General features: G+C 36.8%; 1 protein-coding gene across 4 annotated transcripts in view; it reads right to left on the bottom strand.

Moving 5' to 3' along the window:
* The window catches only part of SMAD5 (SMAD family member 5), a 50,698-nt gene that overhangs the window by 19,429 nt on the left and 17,216 nt on the right, over positions 1-14,053 (bottom strand). For all 4 annotated transcript variants that reach the window (XR_002174183.3, XR_002174184.3, XR_002174185.3 and 1 more), the window contains exons 2-4: positions 11,017-11,570; positions 4,187-4,438; positions 701-820 (exon numbers count right to left, since the gene is read on the bottom strand). Coding sequence is in view for 1 of the 4 variants with exons in the window: in XM_004321876.4 (XP_004321924.2) it covers positions 701-820; positions 4,187-4,438; positions 11,017-11,419 (775 nt within the window). In the remaining 3 variants the exon portion in view is untranslated. The remainder of the gene's footprint in view (positions 1-700; positions 821-4,186; positions 4,439-11,016; positions 11,571-14,053) is intronic.

Raw genomic sequence — 14,053 nt, 5'->3', positions numbered from 1 at the left:
GGTCCGGGAAGATCCCACATGCCACGGAGCAGCTGGGCCCATGAGCCATGGCCGCTGAGCGTGCGCATCCGGAGCCTGTGCTCCACAACGGGAGAGGCCACAACAGTGACAGGCCCGCATACCACAAAAAAAAAAAAAAAAAGACACATGAACCCCAATGTTCAATGCAGCACTATTTACAATAGCCAGGTCATGGAAGCAACCTAAATCCCCATCGACAGACGAATGAATAAAGAAGAAGTGGTACATATATACAATGGAATATTACTCAGCCATGAAAAGGAACGAAATTGGGTAATTTGTAGAGACGTGGATGGATCTAGAGACTGTCATACAGAGTGAAGTAAGTCAGAAAGAGAAAAACAAATATCGTATATTATTGCATGTATGTGGAACCTAGAAAAATGGTACTGATGAACCAGTTTGCAGGGCAGAAATTGAGACACAGATGTAGAGAACAAACGTATGGACACCAAGGGAGGAAAGCGGTGGGGGTGTGTGTGGGGGGGTGGTGGGATGAACTGGGAGACTGGGATTGACATGTATACACTAATATGTATAAAATAGATAACTTATAAGAACCTGCTGTATAAAAAATAAATTTAAAAAATAAATTACTGCACCTCAATAAAGCTGGTTGTTAAAAGTGGCTAAGAAGTTAAAAAAAAAGAGCAACAACGAAGTATTGTATTTCTCTTACCTCTGCTGGATATACTGGGCATAATCTGAGGAATCAAATTATTGCTTGTATCCATGGGCTGGGAATTATCTTGACCCATCTGATCATCTGGTGGCATATATGCAGGAGGAGGAGTATCAGCTAAGAGGAAGAAAATGAGACAAGTTAAGTCCCAAAAGAATAGTTAAAATCTTCATCCTGCTCAAAGTTAATCTAAACGCATCTGTAAATTCTTAAGATTACCAGCAGGATTCATTACTAAACATCAGAGACACACAAAAATGTAGGATGCTACCTTAGGGCAAGGGAAAAGGAGAAAAGACAGCACACCCATTAGCTACCAGAAACCTACTGCAGGTCCACATGAATTTGTTTCAATCCAGGATAGTAAGATCAGTGCTAAAATTCACTAAAATAGAATTCAGGGTCAAGAATTTTGCCTCCATTTGCTTAGAATCATATGCTCAGAGAAACTGCAACTACTGCAGGTCAATCTGAAGGCCACAGATTATCCTTGTTTAGATAGATATCTACAGAGACATTTCTGAATTATCAAGATCATCACATACTGTATGGTTATTTAAAACTGGAAAATAAAACCATGCTCTTTCAAAATTTGCCAACACTAACAGCAGCTGTCTAATTCTTCTGCAATGTCTTAAAATGGTTGCTCTGTCCTATTAAATGGCTAAATCCTATTAAGTGGCTCTTAGGAAACTGAAAGTTAACTAGAATATCTTTTGAGTTCCAACATTTGTGGTTGAAAACCTTTATAAAAGCTACAGCTATACTTATTTGTCTCATACTGTAAATACTGAATATAACTTGTTTTTCACCTCAACGTTTGTATAAGATGTATTTTGAGACAGAGCTACACTCAGCACTGAATCTAGGACAAAGGATGAAAATTAGTTTTTGAACAAACACCTAACAGCAAGTTAAACAGTTGGAACTGAAATCCTCTTCAAAGAAACACAACACAACAAAATACAACTTCATCAATTGCTACTTCACTGCAGTAAAGAAACTACAAAGTATATATTTACATATGACCCTACTTACAACAGTAGGCATCCCAATATTTCTTGACACAGTGACCTCACGATTTACTCACATAAGACAGGCATGCCATTAACAAAATTTAGCAACTTTAAAAATCCACTTATGATCCTTCTTCAGGCAAATCGGTGCATCAGTTACCTAATTAAAGATAACTGGGGTTCATTTTAACCTACCGAAGTACAAAATGATTTGACAAGCAATGTAGCAAAGTTAAAAAAGCACACACTTTAGAGTCAGAGAAACGTGGGCCTGAACCCCACTTACTAGCTGTGCGCCCTTACGCAAGGTATTTAAGCTCTTGGGGTTAATACCAGTTTCGTTTTCCATCCATAAAACAAAAAAAAATCTATCTCACTTGGTTGTTCTGAAGATTAAATTTAATGTGGTATCTTTCATCACAGTATTAGTTACATAAAAGGCACCTGATAAATGGTACTTGGTATTATAAATTATACGAAAATATTTAACTTTACGTCAAATATAGCTACTTCCTTTGTTGTTGCTCTTGTTTTGGCAGAACTTAATTTTAATGCCTGATGGTATATATGGATTTAGTAATTTGGTCCAATAAATGGTCAGTTGACATCTAACAACATTTTGTTTCCAGATTAGCTACTTTACTTCACATTCATCAGTCATTTTGTCTTTATGTTTTTGATAAGCTTTTACTACACGCTGCCTTTACTGTATATAGGACTCCTCTCTATGAAACCTTTCATATTAACACCATTTGGCTTCAATCTCTCAAGCTGCACTGGCAACCACTTGACACATGGTTATATCTATAGTTAGCAGTAAATGTATTTATGTGTTGCTATAACTTTGTCTATTCATTTAACAAATATTTATTGAGGATCTACTGCATACTAGATTCTGATATAGGTACTGGGTATGTAGCAATAAACAAAAGATGCTATAAAATCCCTGTTTTCATGGAGTTTATAGTCAAGACGGGGGAGGCTGGGGAAAGGCAGACTGTAAATAAAGACAATATATACTATGCTGGATTGTAATACATGCTATAGAGAAAGATCAAGCAATGAGAGAGGGAAGGTGGGTTGGGAGGAGGGAGTGCAATTTTTAAATTCTATCTTATTTTATTGTCATTATTTTTAAAGGGTAATCTCTGATCTCCCCCAAATTGTGTTTGCTTTTTTAAAAAATTCAATTTATTTAAACTAAAAAAAATAAAAACAGTTCATCCACTTCCCCCACCACCTCTGGCAACCACCAATCTGTCCTCTGTATCTGTGAGCTTAGTTTCTTATTTATTTTTTAAGATTCCACATATCTTATTTGAGAGAGACCATATAGTATTTGTCTTTCTCAGTCTTATTTCATCTAGCATAATGCTGTCAAGGTTCACCCATGTTGTCACAAATGGCAAGATTTCATTATTTTTTTATGGCTGGATAATATTCCACTGCGTGGGTATGTGTGTTATCATATCTTCTTTATCCATTCATCTATCAGTGAACACTTAGGTTGCTTCCAAATCATGTCTACTGTAAATAATGCTGCAATGAACATGGCGGGGGTAGATATCTTTCTGAGTTAGTGTTTTTGTTTTCTTTGGATAAATATCCAGAAGTAGAACTGCAGAATCACATGGTAGTTCTATTTCTGATTTTTTGAGGAAACTCCATACTGTTTTCAAAAGTGGCTGTACTAATTTACATTCCCACCAACAGTGCACAAGAGTTCCCATATCTCCAGATCCTCACCAACACTTGTTACTTCCAACACGTTGCAGTTGCATTTCTACCTATCTCAAAATAATAAAGCATAATATGCTGAAAATGTTGCTTTTTTCCTTCCATCTTCAATATTAAAATGACTGCACAAAAACTGACCAATTTTGATAAGTCTCTTTTTAAATGAATGCTGATATGACGGCTGTCAAATACAATCTAACAAAACTCTTCCAACTGAAGTTAAAGACAACTAAGTGCTACTAGAGCCATCTTATGGAAAAAACTGAACAAACCTTTTGGCCCACCCAATAATTGACCATTTTTGCATGAGTTTATTTCTGGACTCTCTATTCTGTTCCAATGATCTATGTGTCTGTTTTTATGCCAATATTATATTATTTTGATTATTACAGCTTTGTAATGCAGTTTGAAATCAGGGATTGTGATGCCATCTGCTTTGTCCTTCTTTCTGAAAACTGCTTTGGCTGTTCGGGGTCTTTTATGGTTCTATACAAATTTCAGGATTGTTTCTATATTTTGTGAAAAATATGTCTACTTACATTTTTTTAAACTTATGGTACTTGGCAAAATAAAATTCCAAACTCTTCTGGAAGTCAAACAATTACCAAAGAATAGTCAAAAATAGTTGCCTCTTGGCATATTAACAGTTCACCCAGAGGATCAGCAGTATTAGAACAACTGCTAACTCTTAGGAATTATTTTTTTGTATCAATAAAATAAATAATCTTACCTGGGAGCTGAAATGGACTTCCTGGTCCAGAACTTGCTGGGGAGTTGGGATATGTGCTGCTAGCAGGGGAAGGAGGGTAGGGACTATTTGGAGATAAGGGAAAAGGAGTGTTGTTGGGCTGATGGAAAGAATCTGGAAACGTTGCATTTTGTGGCATGTGAGGTTCATTGTGGCTTAAGTTTCTAAACTGAACCAGAAGGCTGTGTTGTGGGTTGAATTCATTATGACGAGGCACTAATACTGGAGGTAAGACTGAAAGACAAAAATCAAAAGTCATCTGTCAGCAACGACTAAAACATCTCATACACATGAAGGGAAAGACAGAAAGTCTTCAGGGAAGACTGTAAACCTTTTAAAACAATTTATTTTTAGGAAGGGCTGCTTTGTAGAACCTTGAATCTATATTTACAAAATAACTAAACCAAAAATTCTCTAAGCACTCAGCCTATATAAAATACTCTAGAAGACAGAACATCCAAAGCAGAGAAGATATCACTCCTATTCTATAAGAAATCAAGCACATTTAAGAACAACCATAATTACAACACAGGGAATATAGCCAATATTTTATAAAAACTATAAATGGAGTATAACCTTTAAAAATTGTGAATCACCATGTTGTACACCTGAAACTTATATAATACTGTACATCAACTATACCTATAAAAAAAAGGGGGGCTTCCCTGGTGGCGCAGTGGTTGAGAGTCCGCCTGCCAATGCAGGGGACACGGGTCATGCCCCGGCCCAGGAAGATCCCACATGCCGCAGAGCGGCTAGGCCCGTGAGCCATGGCCGCTGAGCCTGCGCGTCCGGAACCTGTGCTCCGCAACGGGAGAGGCCACAACAGTGAGAGGCCCGCATACCGCCAAAAAAAAAAAAAAAAGGTAAATATGCCATCATCTCCTTAGATGTTACTGCTGTTGGTCTTGCTTTGTCTACATGCAACAGGGAACACATCCTGAACCGTGTGCACAAAAGTATCATCCCTTAGTTTGCAACCAAGGTAGCTATTTCCATGACATTACTGCTTTGCATGTTTGCTCTTTACCATTCAAGACTGTGGATGCTTTTAATGAAATAAGAAGCTAATATTAATTTGAAATAAAATAATGGATTAATATAACCTAAAATTTTTTTTAAATTAAAAAATAGATAAAAACAACAATAATACAGAGAACTTAATGCACTGGGAGTTGAACAGAGGTAAGTATTCCCAGCTAGCAAGGAATCAAACAAAATACCATGGAAAAGACAACATCTGATTGGACCTTAAAGACCTGGAAGCATTTCACACGGAAGTGCTAGGGGTGGAGAGTGTAAAGAATGTAAAGGAGGAGATGGATAAAGATAAGAAAGAACAGTCAGGTGGCCTAAGCACTGAACTGGGAGGTAAGACTAGAGAATAAAGTTGAGATTAGCTATGCACATGCCCTGAAAGCCTCCATGTTTCCAATTTTGGACATTTTACCTTTCTTTCTTTGAGAGATCTTGCATTTTATGTTCTTCAGTAAAGTTTTCCCAACTGAAAACAGTTAACAATTCCTAGGTAGAGGTCTTCCATTCAAAATAATTTTTCTAAACACGACCATAATGAAAATATAACCATATTTTCTAAACACGACCATAATGAAAATAATGAAAATATATACAAGAAAGCCTAAACATTTTAAGAGATATACTTTTTCTTAGCACATTCACTTTATTCAAATATTCAATTTCTCTAAAGACCCAAGTGTCAACCACATACAAATATCTGATCACCTTTCCCTACAGGAAATTGAAACAAACCTGATTTCTCTAAACTCTTACGGTACTAATTCATCTCTTTTATAACTTTCCTATATTTGTCAGTGTAATTTCACTTCCGAAAATCTCACTTTGACTCTGACATCAGTCAGCAGGAACAAAATCAATCTGTTTTTAAGTTAACTGGGTCACACTTCCCCTCCCTGAAGTAAGAATGAACCTGAGGAATCAGAAGCTCTGTAATTTGTACTGTTTTTTTATCTCTTTTCATTTTACTGAATTAGTGTTGTGATTATGTAGTTAACATCTGATTACAATCGCTTTGTTCTACAGTGTATTACTAACTGCTGTTCCCCTTACAAAATGATGGGACAGATGCCACTGGACAGTAGGGCATGAGACAGTAAGAATGTCTATGTGTAGCTGGCTAGTAATCTGAAAGACTTAGTGAAATAACTACTTAGGAGTTCAATCCAGTAAGGATTTCTTTACTTTTTTTTTTTTGAGGCAGAACTAAAATCACTGATTTCTCTCTTACTTGTATATTATCTATACACATCTTTTTTTTAGAAATTATTTAATTTTCATTCAAAAATAATACATGGATAGTTTAAAAAAATAGATGCTACAAGAGATTATAAACAAAAAGAACAATTTCTAAGCCTCCTCCTATACTGCTTCCAGAGACAACAAATTTAAACTCTTAGCCATTTCTTCTAACATTCACTTTGTGCACTACTAAGTAATATGCTTATACTGTTGTTATTGGTTGGTCAAGACATTATTCGTAGACTTGCTTTTGTGGCAAATGAAGTAGCTTTCTTAAACCATTCTATCCCACTCCCCTTGCCCTTCCCCACAATAAAGTCACATAAAAAATTTTGGTTAAATCAATATCCAGGGTTTATATTTTATATGTTATACAAATTATATAAATACAATTCACTGCTGAATTGTATTTATTATGTATAAATAATAAATACAAGTATATATTATGATTATATTTTTCCTTGAACAATGTTTTTATTAATTATTGCCCTGGTCCTTCATTTGCTTAATCTCAAGTCTGTACCACTAATTTCCAGAAGTCCAACAGATCTATCAAATTCCCATCAATATTATTTTCCAGATCCCACAAATATACAAATAATCTATTGATTCCACTTTCTCCCCTGATCCTCCATCCTTTGCTATAATCTAGACTGGCTGCTACTTAAGTCTCCTACAAATCTGAGGTCCTTGGACTTCCCCTTCTCTTCTCTCCTGTTGGATCCCATTTCCTGGACCTCATTCTCTATTAGCTTCCTACGGAAGGATGTAAGCAAGAGAAATTTTGAGCCCTGGCCTATATGAAAATATCTTGTCTTATGTTTATCTGCAGACAGATTCCAGAATAGATAACTTTTTCTCTCTGAATTTGGGGGGCACTGCTTCATTTTCTTCTAGAATCTAAAACTGCATTGAGAAATCCAGTATTCTCATTCCCAGTCTTTTCTATGTGCCCTGACTTTTCTCTCTGAGAGCTTTCAAAATCTTCTTTTTATCCATGATATGCTAAAATTTCATGTGTGGGTCTTTTTTCTGCCCCTTGTTCTGGTTACTCAGTCACTGGGCCGTTTCGATTTTCAGTTCTGGGAACTGTTCTAGTATGATTTCTTTGATAATTTTCTCCTTCCCATTTTCTCCAATGCTTGATTTCTAGAATGTATTATTTTATTGGAATATTTAATTTGAAACTTATTCTGAGCCAGTTAATGTTTTATCTAAGCACTTTTCATGCATTAACTCATCTAATTCTCGTAACTAACCTGAAGTACATATTATTATTCCCACTTTACAGATGAGGAAACGAAGTCACAGAAAGGCTAATTAATTTGCCTGTGGTCACACTGATAGCATTGGTAAAGTCAGGATTCAAATCCAGAAAGTCTGGTTCCAGAACATAGTCTTAACCAGTAGACAATACTGCCTATTAAACACTGGATCACTTGGGTTGGCCCTCTATTTTTCTTTTAGCACTTTCCAACTATTTTCCATCCTTTTTTTTTTTTTTACCATTCTGCAATACTTTCTGGCTCCACTATATGTGATCTTATATAAGTTACTTCCCTATAAGTAACTATGTGATCTTATATAAGGTACTTCCCTATTAAGTTTTGGTTTCCTTGTCTGTAAACTTACTGGTAAACTTAGAGTGCTGTAAAATGTTAGTACCATTTTCTAACCCTATGAAGGAATAACCTCATAGTATTAGGAAAGTGTCTCGTCCTTAAGTGCTCAATAAATGTTCATTACTATTACTATTACTGTTACTGTTATTATGACTTTATTAATACTGATACTATAAAGTGATCCATCCTGTGCCACAGCTGCTTAACTTGCTTAAGCATACCAGGCCTAAGCCCCAGTCTTTTCTACAGAATGAATCACAGCTGAGAAAAACATATTACAAAAATAAGACATTTCTATTGACTGATTATTGGACACACCCTAGCTATGGGGGAATACACTAAATTCCTTGACTTTCTTTCCAACAACTTCTAGCAAATATCAAGCCTGGGAATTTTTCAAACTACACTTCTCTACTAAATCCTCACATCTTCCTTTCCTCATCAATTCCTCAGGCTACAGCTCTCCTTGGATTCAACAAGAAACTGAGAATCACCTCAAATACCACCTGGCAGCTCTAAAGCCCTTAAAATGAACTTTCCCTGACAGCACCATTACTACTATTTTTGTGTTTTTTTTGCTAGTCTCCACAATCAATGTTATTTTTATAGCTTTTTTACCATACTGGGCTCTTATATTATCTTCAGTGAAATCCAGCGAGGCCCGCAGACTAAGGTTGCTACCCTGATTCCTGCCTCTGGGTATTTACCCCTGGAGTAATCCCCCACCCTCTGAGTATATTATCTGTGACTTGCTTCTAACCAAGAGCATATGGCAAAAGTGACAGGATGTACGCGATAACATTCCACAAGAATACAATGTTCCTTCTGGCAAGAAGACACTTTCTTACTGGCTCTGAAGAAGTAAGTGGCCATGAATGTGAGCTACTTATGAAGAAGGTCCCATGGCAAGCAAATGAAGGCAGCCTCCAGTCAACAACCAGACAGAGTCCAACAGCCTGCAAGGAACTGAATCCTGATAATAATCACATGAGCTGGGAAGGAGATCCTTTCTCAGGTGAGCCTCTGGTAAGACCCAAGCCCTGACCAATACCTAGAGTACAGCCTTGCAAAGGACCCAGTTAAGCCATGCCTGGACTCCTGACTGACAGAAACTGTGAGATAATTAACATGTATTAAGCCACTTACCTTGTGGTACTTTGTTATGCAGCAATAGATAACTAATGTACCCAGCTAGTATCTCAGCTTATATAATTCAGTCAATACAAAAAAATATTTACTGAGCACTCCCTACTAAGTTCAAGTTAATAATACTATTCTAGGCACTGCGAATGCAGTACAGAATGAGCCAGAGGAAGGTACTTCTCACATCAGTCAATAAAAAAAATAAATACCTAATAGAGTCAAGAAGTGATGGGGGCATTTGAGCAAGGACTAAATGAAATGAGAAAATGTGACACGAAAAGATCCTGGGGGGAGAGTACTCTAAGTAGAGGAAACAGCATTGGAAAAAAGCCTGGATGCAGGAATATGGCAAGTCCAAGGAACAGAGGAAGTTTGAGGATAGTTTATGTAAGCCCTTGTAGAAATCTGCTCTAAATGTGACAGAAAGCCTTTAAAGTGTTTTGGGCAGGGACTGACATGATTTGATATATATTTTCTAAAGATCACTCTGGATGCTATAATAGAAAACAGAATGGGTTGAGGGAAAGAAAAAAGACAGAGAGACCAATTAGGAGACTACTTAAGGTGAAAGATGATGATGGTCTGTACTAGAGTAGTGGTGTTAGAGATGGTGAGATGATATGCTCAAGATATATTTTGAAGGTACAGCAAACAGCATTTGCTCATAGCTCAAACACAGAACCTAAGAGAGAAATAAAAGATGACTTCTAGGGAGCAATTACATGAATGCTAGTGCCATGTACTTCAACTGGGAAAACTGGAGGAAATAAAAGACTTAGTGGGAAAAACAAATCCAAAGTCCTATCTAGACATATTAAATCTGATGTTTATTAGACATTCGGGTGGAGATGTTAAGTAGGCAACTGGATACAGAGTCAGGAGAAGCTGACTCTGGAGTTCAAAATGTGCACATAAGCTTATAGATAGTTTTAGGACATGTGATAACATAAAAGTACACAGAGGAAAAATATAGATGGAGAAAAAGTCCAGGGACTGACTCCGGTAAAAACAGGAAAACAGCCAACAAAGAGACTAAGCAAAAACAGCCAGTGAGGTAGGAGAACTAGGAGAGTGTAATGTTTCAGAAGCCAATATAAAAAAGTTTTGAGCGGGAGGGAAAAAGAGCAACTGTATCAAATGACGTTGATGGGGCAGGTAAGATGAGGACTGAGAATGAATGACCCCTCTATCTGTAACAAGGCAGTCATTAGTGAATTTGACAAGTCAAATGGTAGGGAAGGAAGACTAACTAGAGGGGTATCAAGAAAGAACAGGAAGAAAGTAATGTGGAGATAATAAACATGGAGACTACTATAAAAGGTAGACTGAAGGTGGGGGCATATTCTTGAGGTCAAGACAGAAATTCTTTCTTAACTTTTATTTGAAGTTGGGCTGTATCATGACATGCTTGTATGCTTTCAGAAAAAGTCTAGCAGAGAGGGAAAATACAATGCTGGAATAAATAAAAAATAAACAAAAAGGAGTGGGATGTAGTACACACATAGAACTTAGACTTCAGATAAAATAGAGGAATGGCAGAGTGTATATACGACTGGCTGCTTACAGCGAACAATGAATTAGAACAAGCCACTTGGGAGCTGTATCATCCATATATTAAGCTCAATTTAAAATCCAGTACTCCTCCCAAGATTAAAATCTTTAAGAAGGAAACATAAAGCTAAAACAACCTTCTTAATTACTAAATTCAGTCAAATGCAAATCAGAAAGAGAAAAGTTTTTATAATTTTTCCCAGAGGAGTTAAAACCTACCTGGACTCTCCACTCTCTTATAGTGGTATGGGTTGATACAAACTTCCTTTTGTTTAGATCCAAAAGGAAATTCACAAATATCCAATGGCTTTAGCTCGTGATGACTCTGCAAATCAGGCCAGCGCCAAACACGACAATATATAACATGGGGCAAGCCTTTTCTGTGAGAAACCTGCAGGCGTCCATCTAAAGATCTGGGAATAGTGACACATTTGCTTGGCTGTCCTGGACTGCTCAAGGCTTTCTCCAGTTCCTCCATGGCACCCTTTTTCTTTTTTAGCTTTTTTACCAAAGCATCGACTGCCTTCTCTGCCCATTTCTCCTCTTCATCACCTTGCTTCCAGCCCAACAATCGCTTTACTGCTGGACTAGTAAAAGAAAACAAGCTGGCCATTGACGTCATTTGATTTAAATCTTCAGAAACCTTCCTGCAACTCAAAGTCAGATCACAAGTGAAAAGTCATATACAAGTCCTAAAGAAAAGTTCCAATTAAAAAGGGAGGAGTGACATTTATCTTCATAAGTGCCATAAGCTTCTTTCATTGGTTCAAGTCCTGAAAGAGAAAGGGGGAAAATTTAAATGAATGCAATTAACATACATTTAAATCAATATAATTTGAAAAGCATATTACTTTTAAATAACAGCAGAAAAGGATTACAAAGTAAAACAAAAAACCTACGTCTAGAAAGAGAAATTTTCTTAGTCCTGTGACCACTCACTTCCTTCTTCATAATATGAACAAGTAATTCACTGGCAATGCCAAATGATAACCAAAAGCAAAGTAGGGTGCTCTACTTTCTATGTATTATCCCCCAACCAAAAAAAAAAACAGCCTCTAGACCTTTATTTCTTTCGGTCAGAAGCCCCCAAATCTAAGGTTTGATTCTAATGTACTTTTCTTCATTGATATCCAGGTTATGTGCTGTGTCAGTTTTGAACATGATATTATCCTGATTTGAACAAAAGTCTTAAGAGAAATCTAGCTCTTCCCTAGGGTCATTATTCTCTTTAAAATGTTCCACAGACTTGTAAGATTTGGGCAAAAGTCATAGTAGTACTCAAGTCACATTATTATTATAGATGCAAATTTTATTAGAAGTTGTCGTAAGATGTACCAAACCCTCAACTAAATTATAACATACTTAACTGCCAGAAAAATGGGAGGTATCTACTTTTAAAATGAAGAATGCTAGATTTAAAGAGAATAAATTCAAAGTTTAATCCCAAAAAAGATAGTTTATAATTTCATAATTCCTATTGCCTTCTCTGATATTTTAAGCATGTTAAGTTAATGAACCTGCTCCAGACAGACCACCATTCTACACCCTGAAGAAGCCCTTGGTGATGGTGACAAGAGGAAGCAATATGCAGTGGTACTCCACCAATAAGAGTGGTACAATCCCCTGTGGTCACTATACAGCCAACCACAGACAATGAGTAGCTAGTGAAATAGCAGGAGTAATGTTTGGAAAAAGGATGTCAGTAACAAAAGATGCTTCCTTTCATGCCTAAAATTGCCAAATAATGCTGACGCTCTGTCTTTGACAAATACTAGCAAATTCTAGCATCAAGCCTATTCTGGATTGGGGTGCATCTTCCCAGGAAAGAACACATGTGCTCAGTTAAAACTCAGGTAAACATAAAGTAAAATAAAACAGTTAAATTCAACAAATATGTATTGATTGCTTGTCGCCATGTACTGTGAACAGCCATGATGGTACTTTAAAAAAAAAAAAGAAGTCATATACCAAATAATTTCATCTTAAGAGCCAACTGATTCATTCTTTCAATATGTGCTTAGTAAGAGCCTACTAAGTGCCAGGCACTGTTCTAGGTGCTGATCCAGAAAAGGAAAAGTATAGGAGCACTGACTGACTCCTCTTTAGGAGAAAAGGGTTACATGTAGAGCTATGGAACATTACGGTTCCTCCTTTAAAAAGTGCTTAATTGATCAAAAAGGGCTAAGAGCTGCAAGCATTTATTCACACTGTACACCACACCCAAGAAACCTGTATCATAACCTCTTGGCACCTGTCACTAGGAACTGCACAATCTTCAATTAGACTGACTTCTCCCTACTTGCAAGGCCAGACTATACAGAGTGCAGAGAACAACTTACACCCTGTTTCACTAAACTCAAATTCCACTCAACCTGCTGCCACTGGGAAGTCACATGTGCTCAGATGCTCAGTACTGGCTATCCAGACTGCCATGCTGGAACCATGGGAGGAAGGGTACAGGGAAGTGAAGGTATACTCCTTATGTATGGATGGATATGCCTAACCCTATGCAGGACATCTTTCCCAATGCTACACAGGATAATTTTCATCAGGTAAGCAAAACTGCCTACCTTAAACCAAAGAAATACAACAAAAAGATGAAAGCACGTTTTTCAGTAACAGGTCACAGAGTATAAAGTGTTATGAGTTAAACAAACTGTAAGAAAGGCTTATTTCAGTTGTAGCAACATTAAGGATATAAGATAAGCCATCTGGGTCCGAAAGTAAAGGCATGGTTTGGTTGTCTGAGATGAGAAGGAAAATTTCAAAGGAAAAGGGGCACAAGTAAAAAAATCCATAGGCAGATATGAAGAGAGCATTTCCTAGGATAGAGAGCAGATAGGCCTGGCTGACTGAGACCTTATTCTGTAATACTAGAATATAACAGAAGCTAAACAGAGTAGTGCATGTGTATGAGAGAGAGATGTATGAGCAATGATATGTTGAAGAACGGAGAGACAAAAGCAGAGGAGCTTTAAGACCAGATACTAGATTAGTAGTTAACCACCAGAAAGTGCTTAATAAATGTTAATTACTAACCTAGTATCACTATTACTATTAAATACTAACCATATTATGTACTAACAAGAAAAAAGGGGAAAGTTATTTGTGTATATAAACCCAAAACAAGGACTAAAAGGCTACATACTAAATTATTCATTGCAGTTACCTCTGGGGAGAGGCATGGAATGGAAGACAAGCAAAATAGAAAGGGGTCCTGCATGATTTGTTCTATATGCTTCTGTATTTTTTTAAC

Source organism: Tursiops truncatus, chromosome 3, assembly GCF_011762595.2.
Source record: "Tursiops truncatus isolate mTurTru1 chromosome 3, mTurTru1.mat.Y, whole genome shotgun sequence".
NCBI lineage: Eukaryota > Metazoa > Chordata > Mammalia > Artiodactyla > Delphinidae > Tursiops > Tursiops truncatus.
The sequence above is the reverse complement of the archived record's forward strand: the minus strand, read 5'-3'. Positions and strand labels throughout refer to the sequence as shown.